This window comes from Cervus elaphus, chromosome 6, assembly GCF_910594005.1.
Source record: "Cervus elaphus chromosome 6, mCerEla1.1, whole genome shotgun sequence".
NCBI classification, from domain to species: domain Eukaryota; kingdom Metazoa; phylum Chordata; class Mammalia; order Artiodactyla; family Cervidae; genus Cervus; species Cervus elaphus.
Window position 1 is genome coordinate 1,393,393 of NC_057820.1, and position 18,091 is coordinate 1,411,483.

The following is an 18,091-nucleotide window of genomic DNA, read 5'->3' on the forward strand; positions in this document are numbered from 1 at the left end:
TTACGACCCCATCAGTACTCCGCAACCCCCAGCATCAAATGGCCCTAAGGTGGCTTGTTCGATAACGTCCTAGTCTAACGTGACATTGGCAGGGCAGAAATCTCTTCAGATAACTTTTCTTAATATTGTTTAAGAAGAGAAGGAATAATGTTCCAGGGCAGATACCATGAATTTTAATCTGGACTTGAACCTACTTATTAATTCTTCGTTTGTTCTACTTTTTGATCCTCCTCTTCTAAAAAGACAATAGAACCCAAAATGGTTGGGAAAAGCATTACAGGAGAAAAAAACTCGCAGAGCGGTGCCCGGCCTGAACGCAGGGGCCTGGACCCGGCAAGAGAGGGTCCGGTTGACAAACTGGGAGGCGGGGTTAGACACACACCCCCCCCATCGGCGGGGGGAGACCGGGAAGACCCCACCCAGCCGTGGGGATGGGGCGGGGAGAGGCGTTGGGCCGCCTTACCCCGAGGAGGTGGAGGCTTTGGAGGCAGTGCCTTCAAGAAATTCTGCTGAAGAGGCAGAGATTGAGGGAGAGCAAGAGAAAGCAGCAGAACAGGAGACTAGGAGGGTGGGGATGCAACGCTGGGGGAGGGTTAGGGTTTTAAGATGGGAGGAACTTGGGGATATTTATAGACTGGGAGGAGGAACTCAAGAGGAGACCGAAGCAGAGACGCAGAAAGAAAAGGGCTGCTCTCTAGAAAGATCCCTGGGAAACTGGAGGGTGAGACCCCAGCTCGCTGATCTGAACTAGAACCTTGCTTTTCTGAGTGACTCCTGAGTCCTTCCCTGGGCCCACAAATCCCCCACATGACTTGGAACTGCTGACCTTAGTCATTTGTTTGAAAGATGTTCCTGGTGCCAAAAAACATTAAACTATAAAGTAAAAATCACAATGGTATTAGCCCACTGAGTACAAATGAAAATACTATAGGTTTAACTATTCAGACTCAAGAGTTTCCCTTGGAAACTTGACTTATTAGGGCATTTCTGTACTTGAGGTTGCATTTGGAATTTACGAAAGCAAGTGTGTTACACTTAACTTCCAGGACAAGCTTTCTTTCCTCCAATCAAAACATTTGGGGTTTTAAGGGGGACTTAGGGAGTCAAAGTGGAGAAGGAAATGGCAACCCACTCCAGTGTTCTTGCCTGGAGAATCCCAGGGACGGGGTAGCCTGGTGGGCTGACATCTGTGGGGTCACACGGAGTCGGACACAACTGAAGTGACTTAGCAGCAGCAGGGAGTCAAAGAGGAGGGCATGGCAACCCACTCCAGTATTCTTGCCTTGAAGAAGCGGCGTGGACAGCAGAGGCTGGTGGGCTACATACAGTCCATGGGGTGGCAGAGAGTCAGACACGACTGAGTGACTTAAGCACACAGCACAGGGGGTCAGAAGGTGAAGGGAACCGGGAATGACTCTTCCCTGAGAAAGTCTGAGACCCAGCTGGACTAAACAGACCAAAACACAGCTGTGTTTGTTGTTTCCGTCCTTCCGATGAAAATCTTTTTTTCTCCTGTTGATATTAAAATGTGTTTTAGGTTTCGGACAACTTCTGAGAGGCGTCAGACTGCAGTCTGATGTTGAAGGTCGTCTCTTCTCAGATGTAGTTTTCGGTGATGGTGGCGGGACTCCACCCTCTGAGTGGGAAGTGACACAGTGTGAGAAGCTCCGTCCTGCAGTCACAAAAGTGACACAGGTGGCAAGAGACAGAGGCAGGGGATGTCCCATGTGGAGAGAGAGCCTGGCAGCCAGAGGGCGGGTCTGGATGAGTGACTGCATCCAGCTGCCCCGTCCCGGCCAGAACACCATCCGTGTGCCCTACACTGTGGGGCTGGGGCGGGTGGGAGGAGAACCAGCTTGTCCTCCACCACTCTGACAATCACATGACAGAGGGGGGGAACTCAGTCCTCAAACTTCCCAGTGGGTGGGGTGAGGTGCTGACCAAGACGACCCCGGGCAGGAGCTGGTGGAGGTGGGGGTGGGGCACCAGGGGCCTGGGGCGCGGGTTGGGGTCCCATAAAGGGCATCAGGACAGGCTGAGGAGGCAGGAGGCAACGAGGAAGGAGTGGGTGAGAGCCACTGCGGACTACATGGGCAAGAGGCATAATCCCACTGACGTTCTGCAGAGATCCCGCCAGGGCTGGTGTGGCCCGCAGGCCTGGCCTGGCGAGGAGCTGGGAAAGGGGAGAAGTGACCAGCCTGAGTAACCAGCTTAGACAAGCACCGATCTGGGCGGCCAAATCGCAGCCATAAAAACGTGACAGGAAGACCGACTTTCCAGAGTCACGACCAAGCTGTGAACAGGGGAGCGCAGAGGGACGGAGCGGGGCCGGGGTGGGCTCGGGCTGAGCCGAAGGCACAGGAGTGGATGGGGAGAGTGCAGGCAGCCAGGTTTAATCCTGGAGGTGATGGGGGCAGCAAGACCTCCTGAGGCTGTTCTGGCCTCCGAGGAGAGCACGGGCAGGTGGCCCGCCTGGGTGGGGGGTGTGGGGGGCTGGCTGTAAACCGGGCCTGGAGTGGGCTCAAGGCATGCGGCGGTGGAGGCTTCCCAGAGGGCTAGGGTCGGGTCACAGGGCAGCACCTTCCAGCAGGTGACCTGAGAAAGGCAGGTGCCCTGCCTGAGACCCGGCTTCCTGTCTGTGAGACAGGCCAGGGGAGGACCTGGGTGCTAATCCCCTGAGCGTTCATGCCCTCAGTAAAAGGTGGAACACCTTCCCAGTGGTCCTGTGGTTAGGACCACACTTCCCACGCCGGGGGTGCAGGTTCAGTCTCTAGTCGGGGAACTAAGATGCCACATGCTGTGTGGCTCAACCAAAAAAATTAAGAATTAAAAAAAAAAGTGGTGGTGATTTAAACTCACAGTAATATTTGGAGTTCAGATACCCGCATTTACATTCAAGACCAAGTGCTGGTGGCTCAAGGCCCCAGCTGTGTTCCCGGCAGGGTTCTTGTCTCGCCTAGAGGTGCCCCCAGGGACTCACCCAGTACAAGAGGCTGGAGTACTGCTTCTGCCGGGACGAGGCGGGGGGGGGGGGGGGGGAAGGGAGGAGGAACTCGAGTCCCCACGGGTCCCTCCAGATCCTCTCCCACAGGTGGGGGGCACCTGCCCACAGACCTCAGGGAGCCGCCTCGCTGGCCTCACACCCCCACCTGCACAGCAGGGCGTTCCAGGGACACCGAGGCTGGGTTCCAGGGCTTCTCCCAGGGCTGCCCTGAGAGCCAGTGGCCGCTGTGCACGAGGGGCGCTTGACATGGAGGCGGCTGAGGCTCCGGCAAAGCTCAGCGGGCCGGCCCGGGACACCCTGAGGGTCCCGCTGTCCTCGGGGTCGTGACCCAGCCCCAGGGGCCAAGTCAGGCTGGCAGCAAGACCTCCCGCCTGGCAAAGAGACCCAGGATGGCAGGGGGATGGCTTCCACCTCGACCCCACCTTCATCTCCAGGGGATGTCCAGGCAGGCAGCTCTGATATTGGGGTGCCGGCAGCCGGCTCCTAGGAAGGGGAGGCCCGTGGTCTGCAGGGTCTCCCAGAAAGCCAAGGCTCCCAATACAGTGGTGAGGACCACCGAGGCCGCCCAATGGGCTGAGGGGAGGGAAGCCCAACACAGGGATGGAAAGAACGGGAAGACAGAGAGGTGAGGTATAAAAATCTGTATTTATATTACAAAGACAGAACGGTACAGCACAGTCCCTCCCGGTGAACAGGCTGGGGGGGCAGCCCTCTCTTTCCAGCGAAGATCTTGTTACATGCCCACCCGGCCAGCACCAGGCCCCCTGGGCGGCACCCCCCGACCCCTGACTCTGGTGCGGAACCTGCCCTGTGTCCAAGACATGGCTGGAGAGGTGTGGGGTCAGAGTCCTGCGTGCATGCAGTGGGGATGGCCCAGGTGAGCTGGCCCTGCGAGAGACGGCGGTGGGAGAGTGGGGGAAACCTGCCTCACCCAGCACATGGGGTCACCCGGAGCCTCACAGAAGGTGGGGGCCTTCAGGACCATGGCCGGGCGCACGGCCCCATCACCAGGAAAGCGAGCTCGGGCGCTGTGCTTCGGAGGCCCGCCCTGCGTGGGGAGGGCCAGGGCTGCACGGGGCGGGTGCCTTCCTCGGGCCTCCCCAGCCAGCGGGGCCTGTGCTGAGGCCTGGGGGCTGCCTCACACCGTGAGGGTGTGGACCCAAACCCAAGCTCGGGCTTCCAGGATCTCGGCCACCAAGAGCCACGTGGGCGTGAGGGCACATGAGGGAAGGTGCAGCCCAACCCCCACCCCCCCCCCCCCCGGGGCCCTGTTCTGGTCCTGGTTGCTTTCTACAGACCCCATGACACTCAGGTTTGCTCTTAACGACCCTCTGGTCCCCCTGGCCACCAGTGCAGGTGGCTGGGGGAGGGGGTGGGCACGTGAGCGGCTCCAGCCACGTCTTGGGAACAGACCTCACTGCCGGTGGTGAGGAGAGAAATTTGGGGCCCCAGCATCCCTGGGTGGCTAGTGAGACCAACCTGCCCGCCCCCTCCCCAGTCCACAGGGGAACCATGGCCTGCAAAGTCACAGGCTGAGCATCTCCCAGCCAGGAAGGTCAGCTGAGGAGAACTCTGCAGGCCAGAGGAGAACCTCTCCCGGGGGTTGGGGGTGAGGATGGGGGTGGCTGGAGAATTGAGGCTCTAGAATTCAGAACACAGAGCTCCCCAGGGGCCTGCAGTTGCATGTCCTAAGGAAGGCTCTTAACTGTGGGTGATCCTGCCCTGCTCCAAGGCTGTGGGGTCCTTGCAAGGAACACGCAGTGAACGAGCTCAGGCAGATGGGAGAAGCCCCTCTGGCCATGCTGGGCCCCAGAGGAGCTGGAAGGAGGTACCAACAGCGCAGTTTGCCTTGCAGCCGCCACAACATGCAGCAGTCTCCCCAGCCGCCTGCACCGTCCCTGCCTCAAGCCTGCTCCCCACCGCCCTCCCAGGCCCCTGGAGGGCAGGTTCTGCGCCAGAGTCATCTCCTGGGACCCCTTTGTGCCTCAGCAAGCCACCCTCCTGGGGTGGCCATTGGCGCGACAGAAGGTAGACGCAAGTTCCCCACCCCTTCCCCGTCGCAATCTGGAAATTGGCTACAACGCACCAGACAGAGGGGCAGACGCTACTCTGAGTCGGCCCACAGCCCCCCCACCAAAATATTGCTGTGTGGTCCCCGGGGACGATGCCTTGGGGACAAAAGGCCAGGAGAAGGCTCCTAATGCCCAGGCCTGTTCACCCAGGGTGAACGTTTTTCTTCAGAAGCTGCCAGTGTCTGACATCCGGAGTCCTTGCTCAGGGCGGGGAGAAGGGAGGCTTCAAGCTGAGTGCAGGAAGGAACCTACTTTTCGGGTTAGCGCCCCCCCCCACCCTAGGGGGTCAGACTGTGCAGCGGGGGGTCAGGAGGACCACAGGTCACGGCCCCTCCCACCGGGGGACAGAGCAGAACCCTGCCACCGCACAGCCCCCCCAGGCCGACCTGGCCTGGCCGACTCGCTCCCAGGGGGCTTGGCTGTGGGGAGAGGGCCAGGAGGGCACCTGGGGGCGTCCCGTGAGCCACGCGGGAGATGCTGGTGGTGGCGGTCGGGGTGGGGCCAGACACGGGACACAAGGCACACGCGGACGACGCTGACAGACGAGTGACAGACGAGTCCCTGAGACGCTGGGTCGCTCCCACCCCTCAGCAAACAAGGACGCGAAAACGGCTAGGAAAATAGAGTAGAAAAAATCTCGTACAGGAAATAGGCGGCACACAGCGACAGCGGCCGAGTCCGAGTCGGCAGAGCGCTCTATCTTTAAAAATGTTTCTCCTGTGTTTTGGGGGGACAGCTGCTCTCCCGGGAGCCCTGTTCTGGACTGCTGGGATGCGCAGCAACTTTTTGCTTGGTGTTGTTTTACAGGGAGGTGAGAGAGCCTCTGAGGACCCTGTGGTTTCAACCCCCAGCCCCCGCTGGGAGGGGTGCCTGCCCTGTGCAGTCTGGGCAGGTGGGCTGGGGGTGGGAGGGGGGACCAGGCACAGGCCAGGGGCCGGCATGTGCCCAACTGACCCCTGAAGGCCCCGGGACGTGTGCCCTCTGGGTCCAGTGACCACCTGTCTGCATGTGTGCATGTGTGTGTGAGCAGGCGTGTGTGCCTAGGTGCGTGCGTGTGCACATCTGAGGGACCTAAGAACAGAGCAGAAGCCGCCCAAGTCAGGGTGGGGTAGCCTGGCAGCCCCCCCGGAAGCCCAGCCCTGGCTCCTGACACCTGCAGGTGCAAAGGCTGCCGTCCACCCACCGGTCCCAGGGTGCTCACCCGAGTCCCGCCCTTCACGGATCCCTCCGTCCACGCCTCAGGAGCCTACGTGGACCAACAGATGGACGGATGGACGGAGAGCCACGCCTTCCTTCCTCGGTCCACTCCTTTCTCCTGGGATCCGGGGTTAGGGTCTGAGCTCCCCGTGGTGGTCATTAAGCCCCTCACACGGCGCCCGCCGAGGTTTGCAGCAATGACATTTAATACTTCTGGAATGATTGGGTATCTGAGAACACGCGGTGCGCGGCTATGCTGGGCTCCCGTATGTGGGAGCTGGGCCCCGCCTCCCGAAGGGGTCCCTGCCCGGGTGGGAGGAGCGGGCGGCGCGGTGGGCCCTGACCGGCAGGCGGGCAGCCCGGGCGGCGGCGGAGCTTCCAGAATGGCACAGCAGTGGGCCCGTGGAGAGGCTTCAAGGACCGGAGGGTCGACGCGCTCGGCCGGGCAGGCAGGCGGGCGGGCCGAGGAGCGGAGAGGGCAGCGCCTACGAGAGGCCGGGGCGGCCAGGCCGCCGGCACGGGGGCCCGAAGCTGCCGTGGCTGCAGCCGCTGCCCCGCAGGCTGTAGTGGTCGTCCACGTCACTGCTGCTGCCCACACTGTCCAGCTCGCCGGGGCCAAACTCCATGCCCTCGACGTCCACTTCTGTGGAGAACGGACGGGGCGGGTCAGCGCCGGGCCCCCGAAGGGCCCCCCACTGCCCCTGGCCCTCGGGGCACCCGGCCTAGCTTCCTCATCCCGTCCCTGGGGCCACACCTCGAGCAAGCGCTGCCCCACCCCGCGGCTGCCAGCAGGCCAGCCCCCCACCCCGAGGCCCACCTTGCTCCGAGTCATCGGTGGAGACTGCGGAGCCCGTGCTGTCGGTGCGCACGCGCTCCAGGCTCTGTGCCGACAGCTGCTCCAGGCGCCGCTTCAGGAAGCGATGCTCCCGCTGCAGCTGCTCCTTGATGCTCAGCGCCCGCCGATCCTGCTCCTCCAGTTTCTGGTGGGGGGGGGGCACGGAGCTGTGAGCCGGGGGGTGGGGGGTGCACCCTACCCCCGCCCCCCAGCCCTGTGCTCTGCCTCTGCTGACCACCTTCAGTTTCTGGGGAGTGGGGGGGGCACTTTATGAGCCCGGGGGGGTGTGCCCCCCACACACACACCAGGACCCCAGGGCCCCCACACTGGGCGGGACCCAAAGGCCTGAGGCACCCCTCCTCTCCGCTCTCCCCCTGCCCTGTGCTGACCATCTGCTGTCCGCCCCCAGAAGGCCCACAGCCACCAGCCAGCTTGACCAAACCAAGTCACGAGTGGTCCTGGAGCCCGGGACAGCGCCACCCAGCCCCGGCCTGGCACTCCAACTCAGATGACACTCTGCCTGCACAATCCGGCGGCCGCCTCCCTGCCCGCCCTCTGCACGCCTCCCAGGGCACAGAGCCGCGGCCTCTCCATGAGGGCCCCAGGGCACCAGCTGAGTCCCGTCAAGACCCTGTCCGGGGGAGCCCTGCGGGAGGGCTAAACCCACCCTGGTGGCTCCCCAAACCCATCCCTCAGTCCTAAGGCCTCGAGAGCCAGCCCCTGGCAACATCTCACTCAGCCCACACCCCACTGCTAGCTCCTGGAAACCAACCCCTATGCCCGCCCAGAGCTTCCCCCGATGCCAGGGCCTTGGGGGGCGATCTACAGCCCACCCCCCCTCCCGACAGCCCACAGAATCCAACCTGCCCCCGCTGCGGCCGAGCCCCTTACCCACCAGAGACCGCGGGCCCCTGCGGAGCCCCTGCTGGGCGGCCCGCAGCCCGTCCTCGGGCCCCGGGGTCCCCCCAGGGCGGTGGGGCCGCGACGGGCACCTGCTCACCTTGATGTGCATCTTGGCGCGCTTCAGGAGGCTCAGTGTGGTATGGCGGGTGCTGTCCGGGCCCAGGGGCACTAGCTGCTTGAGCTGCTCCAGGTAGAGCCGGAGTTTGGCTCGTCTGAAAGAGCCAAAGACACGATGGTCAGGCCGAGGCGGCTTGGCCCCTGGGGCAGGTCAGCGGAGCAGATTGAAAACTCGGGGGGTGTGGGGGGCGTGGGGGGCGCGGGGCCAGCAGACTCCCGCACGGACCTGCCTGCCCAGGGCTGCTCCCAGGCGCCCCTCCCAGCCCGACTGGCAGCGCCCCCAGCCCCCCCACAGCCCGCCAGAAGCCCCAGGAGAGGAACAGGCCCTGAGGCTAGGCCTGTGTGGCCAGCACAGCTTCTGGGGCTGCGAGTGATGCCGCCAGGCTCCGAGAGAGCCCTGGTTCCCCGGCCGTCCCCTCCCTCCACAATGGGGTCCAGAAGCCTTGGGGGGACAACTTGGAGGAGGAGAAACAAGGCCGCCGGTCAGGCTTCCCGGGGTGCAGAGGTCCAAGACACCCCCAACGAGCTTTCCACCCCCCGCCTCGCCAAGCGCAGGGTGCTCTCTGGGCACTCTTGTCACCATGGAAATGTGAGTCCATCCGAGTCAGGGAAGGCCGCAGACAAGCCCCCCACCCGCATCTGGGACCCCCTCAGAAACTGCCTCGCTCTAGATCCTGTCCCCGTGTCCATGCAGGTGAACGCAGTCTCCCCACGAAACCCTAAGACCCAACAGCATCTGCTCAGGTCAGGGCCTCGGGCGAGGAGCTGTGACCTGGAAGCGCCCTTCTTCCCCAGCTCCGCTCATCCGGGATGGGCGGCCAGGCTCACCCTCAAAGCACGCTGATGGCCAGGGGCCTCTGCTACGTCCACATGCCCACCAGAGCCCATGCAGGCCGCCCAAGTGGTTTCTAAACCAAGCTGTCTGTTCAGCTGACGCTCTCAGGAGAGGGATGAGGGCAGGCACCCCCACCCCCGGCCGGGCTCTGCCACCCCGCTGCCCCACCATCAGCAGAGCCAGCGCGCACACCCCCCACCTCAGGTGCCAACCCGGGCAGCTCCACCTTCCACCCGCCTCCTTCCAAAGCCAGCCTCCCTCAGTGTCTGGAAGGAAAGCGGGCCGCGATGGCCACGTCCCTCGGACAGAGGGGGCTCCCGAAGTGCAGAGACGGAGGGCGCAGGAGCCACACCTCCCCCCCCGCTGTGATAACAGCCCCATCCGATGGGGGGCAGGGCCGACCCAGCTGCCAGGGCCAGCCACCCACGTCCACGCCGCACCGTCCTGCAGACCGGCCCCTTGCCAGCTGGCACCCCAGCCCCGGGCAGCGGGGCCCAGAGTTCTACAAGTAAACTTGAGTTTGACCTTAGAAGGTCCAGAACACGAGACTGAGGCTGCGCTCAGACCCCAGGCCGCCCCGAGCAGGGCCATGGGCACCAGGGCCGTGAGAGGGGCCCGCAGTGGGCTCACAGCCCGGCAGCCTCAGGGCCCCAGTGAACAGCTTCGTGCGCGAGCACACGGCTCGCAGTCAGAGACCCCTGGGGCCCCCCGACCTGCCACCTGCAGCCAGCTCACGAGTGGGGCTCCCCGTCCACTCAGGCAAATGGCAATGCTCATAATCCACCATCTGGGTACACACACGGTACGTGATCTTTTGTGGAAAACCAGAAGATGCAAATCAAAAGGAAAACAAATGAGTAAAAAGGACCCCCCATGTTCCACCACCTCGTTATCTCAGGGTACTCCACGTTTCCACACCATGACCAGAGTGGACGTGTCAGCAGACAGAGCAGTGACAGGTGACCCAAGGAACAGTCAAAAAATAAAGCAGTGAGCACACACGAGAGACTCCACAGGACACAATGAAGAGCAGGAAGCACGCGTCTCCACGTGACGTGGTTGGCAACATTTATTGCTTTGGCTTTGTGCGTTCTTTTCTATTTTCCAGGTTCTCTATGCTAAAAGCCCACATATTACTTTTACAATCAGGAAAAGACACATTTGTACAAGGAAGAATAAACACAGGTAAAAGACAAACAACAGCAGGAAAATATCTGCAATACACATAAAAGACAAACGATGAATATTCGTGACATTTTCAGCTCGCACACATCAAAGATAAAAAAAGGAGTACCTTCATGGGAAAACAGGCAAAGGACACAAACAGGCAAGTTGCAGAACACGAACGGCTAACCTAACACAAAACCGACACCATCTCACTGCAACCTAGGAAAGGAGAACTCGCCCAGGAGATGCTGATTTGGGCTGAAACAGAAAAGGTGTGACTCGCTGTTGGGCTGCCCAGAGGGCACTCACACCCTCCTTGGTGGGATGGCAGTTCTGAAGGGCCACCAAGGCGGCTCAACCCTCAACTGGCATTTCTAAGTCTAGCATCTTGGCCCCGTGAATCCATCTCCACCTGCAGACCCACAAGACCCGACCCGACCCCACGGCAGTACCGTCTGCGCTTCCTGGAGAGCCGTCACTAAGAACCCTGTGCGCACCCGGCCGAGACACCGCACGGACTCAGGCGGACAGCGCGCGCAGGCGATGCGGGAAAAGTCAAGTTAGGAAATAGCGGGTGGCAAGGTTCTGCTCCCATCCCTGAGGACCACGCGGAAGAGGACGGCAGGCTCCGCGCCCAGCTGCCCAGGACGCTGCCCCTGGGGTGGGGCGTGGGGGCTGGGGGGGGGGTCCATGCTTGCCCACGACATCCGTGAACAGCGTTCCTGAGAAGTCAGAAAGCAGCAGCTTCTCAAGAGACAAGGAGAAGCTGCTGGCTACAGCCGTGCCATGCTCAGCTCAGGATAAGCTGCCCAGCCAGCCCCTAGGCGGGGAGATCCGGCTGGGCCACAGGGCCGGCAGTGGGGAGCAGGCCTCCCCCGACCTCTCAGAGCCAGAGGGGTGTGCCAAAGAGCTGGGCAGCAATGGGCTCTGCCCAGCCCTCCTCCGGAGCTGCTACAGCACCAGGTCCTCCGCCAGCACCCCGCGGCTACACCCGGCATTCCTGGGAGCTCTGAACACCCGCCACTTCCTGCAGGAGCCCCGTGTGGACCGGAGGGCAGACCCGCACGACTGCTAATGGCAGCTCCTGCCCGGGCGACTGGCTACAGCCCGGCCCCCAATGCGGGCCCTCCTTGTCTCCGGAAGCCCCGCTCCTTGGCGATGAGCTGCCGTGCCAGGCGCCCCAGGCCCAAAGGGCAGGGCAGCCGCGCTCTGAAGAGCCCCAGACCTGGCTCCAGGGAAGGGGTGACGGCAACAGTGACCCACAGACCCCTGGCGGCTGAGATGGGGGGCGAGGCAGCCCGCTTCCACCCCGCCCCCCTGTACTGACTGCTGTGAGGGGGCGAGGCCTGGCGGGGCTGCACCAGGCAGACGGGGCAGCTGCCCTGCACACCTCCCGTGCAGGGACCCATACGTAGGAGCCGAATAACCACGTCCATGCTGGGGAGACAGAGGCGGGCAGGGCTCCACCGAGGGCCCCGGGCTGGCCTTTGTGGTGGGGACTGCCCCACCGTGGGGTGCCGAGGACAGCCTCTCCCATACAAAAGCGAAAGCCTGGAGCTGAGCCACAGGTGCCAGGGAACACAGCCGTCGCAGCCCACCGTCACCGGGGTCAGGAGCTGAGCACTGGCCCGGGAGGACTGGCTGGAGCGGCCGTCTCTGCGGGGAGGACGGAGGAGGAGCAGGGCAGGCTGGGTGGGCTGGGGGGCCGCCCGCTCAGAGGCATGGGAAGGGGAAGCCCAGCAGCCCAAGGTGGCACACCTCCAGGGAAGCCAGCATCCAGGGAAGGTGACCCCCAGATGCTTCCTGCCTTCCCCGGGACAGCAGGCGGCCCTTCCTGTGGCCAGCAGCCAGGCGCATCCGGCACCAGCCCCAGGCAGCCACAGGCCGAGCCACGGCTGAGGTCCCCGACAGGGTCCCCAGCTCCAGGACCCTGGGCTCCTCAGAGCTGACCATGCCTGCCTCCGGGCCGGCCGGGAACAGAGGTCCCTGCATTGGGCTGGGGTGGGGGGTGGGTACATGGAGACCCCAGGCCGCCCACCACCTCCACCCCTGTCTCAAAAGGGCCCCCCCAAGGCCCAGCCTCAGGACTGGCTCTGGGAGAAGGAAGCTGAGCCCAAGGCCAGGGTCAAGAGGCGGCTGCAGGGGTCAAAGGCCAGCCCTCATCCCCCGCCTCCTCCTCCCCCTGCCGTAGTGTCCTCGACACTTGCCCTCCTGCATCATCACCCCCCCGCCCCGTCTGCGCTGGGGGGCCGTTCCCCAGGTACCACCCCGGGGAGCCTTCCCCAGGGCACCCCCACCTGCCGGCCCAGGCTCCAGGGGCCCGGTTGAGCCTGGCCGACTCCCCTGGCCAGGGAGCAACCCAGGGCCAGGATGGCTCTCTCAGGAACCCCCCAAACGCACAGGAGCGGTCCAGGAAGCGCGGCTCCTCCAGAGAACACGGCGTCCTGTCCCCACTCAGCGCCCGCCCAGCAGAGGCCCCGATCCCAGGGGGGCGGAAGCTGGCGCTGCCGTGGGTGTAGGCTTGGGGGTGGGAACACACAGAGCCGGCCAAGCTCTGGGGCAAGCTGCAACCGTCCATCTCGCGTGCAGACCCCCAGTCCCCACCCCACTCCAGGCCAAGAGAGCAGGGAAGAACCGGCCCATCCGAAGACGGGAGCCAAGGTCAGGAGAAAACTACCGCTCACATCCCGGGGGAGTCACCCCTGGTCCCGGCCTTGGGGCTCCTGGACGCACCCACAGCTCCCCGTCAGTACTGCTGGGGTCGGTCACAAGGACACCTGTCCCAGAGGCCGAGCCTGGCCAGGCCTGCTCCCCCTGCAGAGGGCGGCCTGCAGGCTGGGGCCAGCCAGGGGACGGAGGGCCAGCAGAGGGCACAGGGCCCTGGGGTGCATCGGGGCTGGGGGGAGCAGCCCCTCCGGGCCACCGTGCTACCCTTCTCACCACAGGCCCGACGCTCCTCAGAGGAGGACCAGAGAGGGCCCGGTTCGGTGGTCAGCAGGTGGGCATGAAGCAGGTCTCCACCGGATCCTGCTGGAAGCAGAGCTTCCCACCAGGCCCACGTAGCCAAGCCCTGGATGCCCACCCCACCGCCTGTGGACAAGACCACTCAGAACTCCTTGGAAGTCAGGGCCCCAGGGCTGGGGCCTCCAGACCGAGAGGGCTGAACCTTCCCGGTAGGAGGCCAGCATCCTAAAGGCTAAAGGAGCTGCTCCCAGAAGGGTTCAGTTACCCCGAAACAGATGGGCTCCTCCTCCAGGGAGCCGGCCCTGACTGACACATGGGGCCCCGCCCGAAGTCCCTGAACCTGCACACAGACCCCTGCTTCTGCACCCCCAGGCAGAGATCCCAAGGGCAGGGAGTGCCTGGAGCTCCAGCCCCGCTGTCTGGCTTAGCAGAACCCAGGAGCCCAGCCGCCTGCACTCCCCGGACAAGGGCCCGCCCGGCAGTGTGCTGAGCCAGGCCGGGAGGCAAAGGCAGGGAGAGGGGGTGAGGGCTGGCTGCAACACCCCTGGGCAGAAGGGCAGGTGTGACGAGCCAGGAGGCTCACACGGGGGGGTGAGGGGAAAGACCGCTTACCTGTGCTTTTCTAGTTCATTGTGTGAGGACCTGTGTGGAGAAACAAAGACAGAGCTCACTTCGCCGCCCACCGCCAGGGCACGGGGGCTCAGGCCGCCCGGGGGTCCAGAGACCTTGCAGACGGCACGGGTGGTGAGCAACGGCTGACCGGAAGCTGGGGCACCTCGCCCCTGGTGACCAAGAGACAGAGGGGTGCCACCATGTCCAGGGTGCCCAGCCAGCAGGAGGGCTTGGGCCCCTTCCAGAGCGGTGGGCCAGGCCCGCGGAGCAGCAGGAGCCGGCCCTGGGACTGACCACCCTCCGCTCCCAAGGCGGCTGGGCACCGAGCCATCTGCATCTTCAGCTGCCCACTCCCCGAGGCCAGCGGGGCACCGGGAGCACAGAGGCCAAGCCGCTCAGGTCCCCAGGCTTGGCCTCTGTGCTCCCGGGGACCGAGCACCCCAGCCCAGTGTCACCAGCCAGGGCACCGCCCCACCCCATCCGGCTCACACAGCCACAGGCCTGCAGCTTGCCATTCCCACGGGGATGCCTGGCGAGCAGAGTGGTCCCGGGCCAGGGGGCATCAGCCCAGAAGGCAGCCTCTGAGACACGGGTGCTTCTGGGCCAACCCTCTGCTTCACTGCTTCCCTGCGGGGCTGAGGCCTGGGAGGACCGGCCTCTCTGGGGCCGGCAGCCCCCACTGCTGCCCAAACCCTGCCACTTTTGGATGGAAGCAGAGTCCGAGCACCAGAAAGGGCAGGGCTGTGGCAGAGGACCCAGGCCACCTCGGAACGCACCCGGACGGGCCCCAGGCCCACACCCCACTCCCTCCCGGAGCCCTGCCACCTCCGCCCGCCCACCCTCGCCCTCCGCTCCGGGATCCCAGGGTCAGGTGTCTCCCATCCCGACCCCGTGGGCTCGCCCGTCCAGCCTGCCTCTGCCATCTGCCATGGCGCGGCGTCCCAGCACAGCCCCACGGGCCCAAGGCCTCCTTTCCTCCCACCCGGGCAGCTGGCTCCCGGGCGGCCCTGTGGAGCCTCAGAACCTCCACGTTCCAGGGCCTCGAGGGCTTCGCTGGTCACATGGGCTGGGCAGGGCGCCTCCGAAACTCTGCCAGGGCTGGCGGGGCGGGGGCACAGCCGTCAGGCTCCTTGCTGGCCTGGACGGCAGCCCGGCGCCGTGAATCTGTGGGTCTGCTCGCTCATAAGGGGTGTGAGGGGCGGCCAGTGTCCTTCGGTGAGGGGCCTGGCGGCCTGACCCTCACGGATGGAAGCAGCACTGCTCGGGCAGCCTGGGGACACAGAGGGGCCAGAGCCCTCCTGAAGCTCTCCCCTCGTCCCCAACACTTGTGGAGCCCTGTGGGGAGACTGTCACTTGGGTCCCAAGATCACAGCAGCCTGGGGAAGGCAGAGACTGCCTGTCTAGGGCCCTGCTAGGTGGGTCCCTGATATCACCACTGGCTCCCCCCTTTAACCCCTCGAAGGAGGCACTCTTGTGCCCACTTCCCTGTAGGACCTGATCCCTGACCAGGGGCCAGCTCCAGTCCCCTCCTGAACCAATGCCCCTTCCTGTAGCCCCGGCAGTGGTGGGGGTCACCGTCTCCCCCAGCACGTACTGCCCTTCTGCCCCACCTCCCAGGCCTCGTCCTGGTCCCCTCTGTGCCCACCCCCTCCCCCACCTAAGGGGGACACAGACCTTGCAGGCATGCAGTTGCCTCGCCAAGTCAGGCCTTTACATCCTCTGCCCTGAACCCTGGCCCCTGGTCTGGGCCGCCCGATGCCCGGCTGGGCCAGGACAGCCACGTGGGGTGCCCTGGGAGCCCTGGGGTGACTAAAGCACTGGGCTCCCCCCAGAGGAGCAGCAGGGAGGTGCACCCTGGCTCGGAAGACCCTCTGGGTCCCTCCTGAGTGCCCTCGAGGTCTCCACCCCAGCAGAGCGCTGGGGGCAGAGGGCCCACCTCGGAACAGGAGCCCTGGAGACGGGAGGGCGGCCCTAGCAAATGGTTCAATCTCCTGTGCCTCCCTTTCCTCAGCTCAGGGATAAAAATAACATCTCCTTCATGGGGCTGGGTGGCCATTAACTAGCACGTGCGAGAGAGCCCTAGCCGTGTTCTTGGTTACCAGCTTTGGGTACCCGAGCCATAGGACTGAAAAGTCACCGTCCAAAGTTTTCCATGGGTGGCAGGGCGCTTGAGACAGTGGGAACCAACAGCAGGGGCATAGCTGGCTCACCAAGGAGGCCTGAGGCCCTGCTGTCCCCCCACCAGCACACCCCCTGCCCCAAACGGTCTCCAGCAGGGGACCCGGGGCTGGGACTCAGAGGCATGTCCAGCCGGAGCAGATGGAGACTCCACCGCTTTCTTGCCAGGCCCAGGGCGCCAAGACGTCACAGGAGATGGGTCCCTGTGCCAGCCTTTCTATTTCCCAAGAACGAGCAGGCCACAGGAATGAGCCGCACCCTCTGCCAAGAGGCCCCCAAGCCCCCTGGAAGTGCAGCTCCCGGCCTGGCGACATGGGCCAGAACCAACATGGGCCGCTGGGTACCACCAGGTGTGCTGTGGTCCCCAGGGCAGCCAGAGAGTGGAATCCCCGCGGGGGCCCTCGCTGAGGGTTCCCTCTCCCACCCAGACACGTGCACCCGGGCTTTCGGGCTTCCTCAGCCCGGGTCCCAGGCCAGCCTGCAGCACACCAGCCTGCAGCCCCTCCCGGCCCCTTAGGAAAAGGGCCTCTGACCCAAAAGACAGGGACCCCGGCAGTGATTGCTGGAGTTTCACTTGGGTCAGGAAGCTGGGTGGGAGCGGCGGGCACCGTGTGAGGGCCCGGGGACCCAGGGCAGGGCCTCCAGCCTGCAGATCCCGGGGGCCTGGGGGCACTCGGCCCAGCAGCAGGGCTCGGCTCTTAGCGGAAATGCAACCCACCGGCCCGCGGGGGGCAGAGGTCAGGGCCAGCGGGCCCACGCTGCTTCCCCGCCGAACCTCAGTTTCCCCAGACCCAGGGGGCACCGGCCAGCGCCCCTGACAACTTTCTTCCCGCGCGGAAAAGTCCAGAACAAGCCTGGGGCGGAGAGCCGCCCCGGGAAGAGACCCCGGGCAACGGGCGCTGTACGCGTGGCACTGTTTACGCGAGAGGCCGAGGAGGCGCGGCCCGCGGGGAAGATGGCGACGGGGCGGGCGCGGCCGGCCGGGCGGGGCTGCGGCGGCCCGGGCGCCTCCTCCTCCAGGCGGGCCGCCGGGCCGCGCGGGCCAGGGTCGGGCCTAGGGTGGGGAGCGCGCTCCGGGGTGGGCGGGGGGCGTAAAGCCCCGCGGCCCGGGCCGGGGCGGGGGACAACGCGCGCGCGCGCGGGAGGCGGTACCTGTTGTTCGGGGCCTTGCGCACCAGGCCGGCCGCCTTTGTTTTCTTCCTGGCGAAGTCGCCGTCGAAGGGCAGCACCGACGCGTAGCCATGCTCGGCCTCTGCGGACAGACGGCGCGGTCAGCGGGCCCCCGGCCCCGGCCCCGCCCGCCCGCCCGCGGTCCGGCCGCACAAAGGGGCGCGGGGCTCTACCTCGGTCCCTGCGCTCCAGGTACTCGGCCGCCTCCAGCAGGATCAGCAGGGAGTTCAGCTCCATCCTCCCGCCTGCCCGCCCCCCGCGTGCGCGCTCCGGGACGGCGGCGGCCGCTGCCCGGCCGGCTCCGCTCGCCGCCCGCCCCGCGCGCCCGGCGGCCCCACTTCCCCAGACGCCCGCGGACTCCCCGAGCGCTCGGCCGCCACCCCTCCGCCTCGAGGCCCTCAAATTGACACATAAGGGCGAGCGGCGGCCGGCGCAGCAAATGAGAGCCGGCGCTCGTGCGGCGGGGGCGGGCCCTGGGCCCTGCCGGGGCCAATGGGAGCCGGCCGCACGCCTCGGGCGGGGCCGAGAATGTTGACAGCTGCGAGCCTCCGCTCCGATAGGCCCGCCGCGGTAGTAACAATTTAGAAGCCCAAGCTTAGCAACAGCACGTGGGGGCCCGGCCCCCACGCCCGCTGATTGGCGGCCGGCGTGCATGTTAAGTAGGCACCTCGCGCCTATTGGCCCAGAGTGGGCCATGTAAAGTAGGGCCGGCGGAGCCAATGGTTGGCCGCGGGGCGCGCGGCCAATGAGGGCGCCGCGGCCGGACGCGTTGCCGAGAGGAAGCCGAGCGCGGCGGGGCCATCCTCCGCCCGGCCCCCGCGAGGGCCCGCTGGGGCTCGGGGAGCGATTCGGACACCCCGCCGGCCCGCCGGTCCGCGTTCTCTGCGCAGGAACCTGTCGCCCCGAGCCTGCTGCCGCACTGGCGTCGCGGAAGTTCGGGTCCTTGCGGTTTCCTTGGGGGTCTCTTGTGAGGCTGCAAAAAACGGCAACCCTCCCCGCCGGACACAGCGAGACCCCGGGAAAGGCTCGGGCTTGGA

At 65.2% G+C, this 18,091-nt stretch overlaps 1 protein-coding gene across 3 annotated transcripts; it reads right to left on the minus strand.

Moving 5' to 3' along the window:
• Positions 1-3,630: 3,630 nt before the first annotated feature.
• Positions 3,631-17,447, minus strand: MXD4 (MAX dimerization protein 4). 3 transcript variants are annotated; one of them, XR_006341719.1, is made up of 7 exons: positions 17,228-17,444; positions 17,037-17,136; positions 13,707-13,736; positions 8,109-8,223; positions 7,091-7,253; positions 6,278-6,916; positions 3,631-5,688 (listed from the first exon to the last, which is right to left on the minus strand). XR_006341719.1 is itself a non-coding variant. In XM_043905982.1 (6 exons), exons 1-6 carry the CDS (start codon positions 17,289-17,291, stop codon positions 6,759-6,761), a joined length of 630 nt encoding a protein of 209 aa, XP_043761917.1. In that variant the 5' UTR covers positions 17,292-17,444; the 3' UTR covers positions 3,631-6,758. The 3 variants fall into 3 exon arrangements, 2 of the variants coding, with proteins under 2 accessions (XP_043761917.1, XP_043761919.1); XM_043905982.1 differs by having other exon boundaries at positions 3,631-6,916; XM_043905984.1 differs by lacking the exon at positions 13,707-13,736 and having other exon boundaries at positions 3,631-6,916; positions 17,228-17,447.
• Between the last annotated feature and the right edge of the window lie 644 nt (positions 17,448-18,091).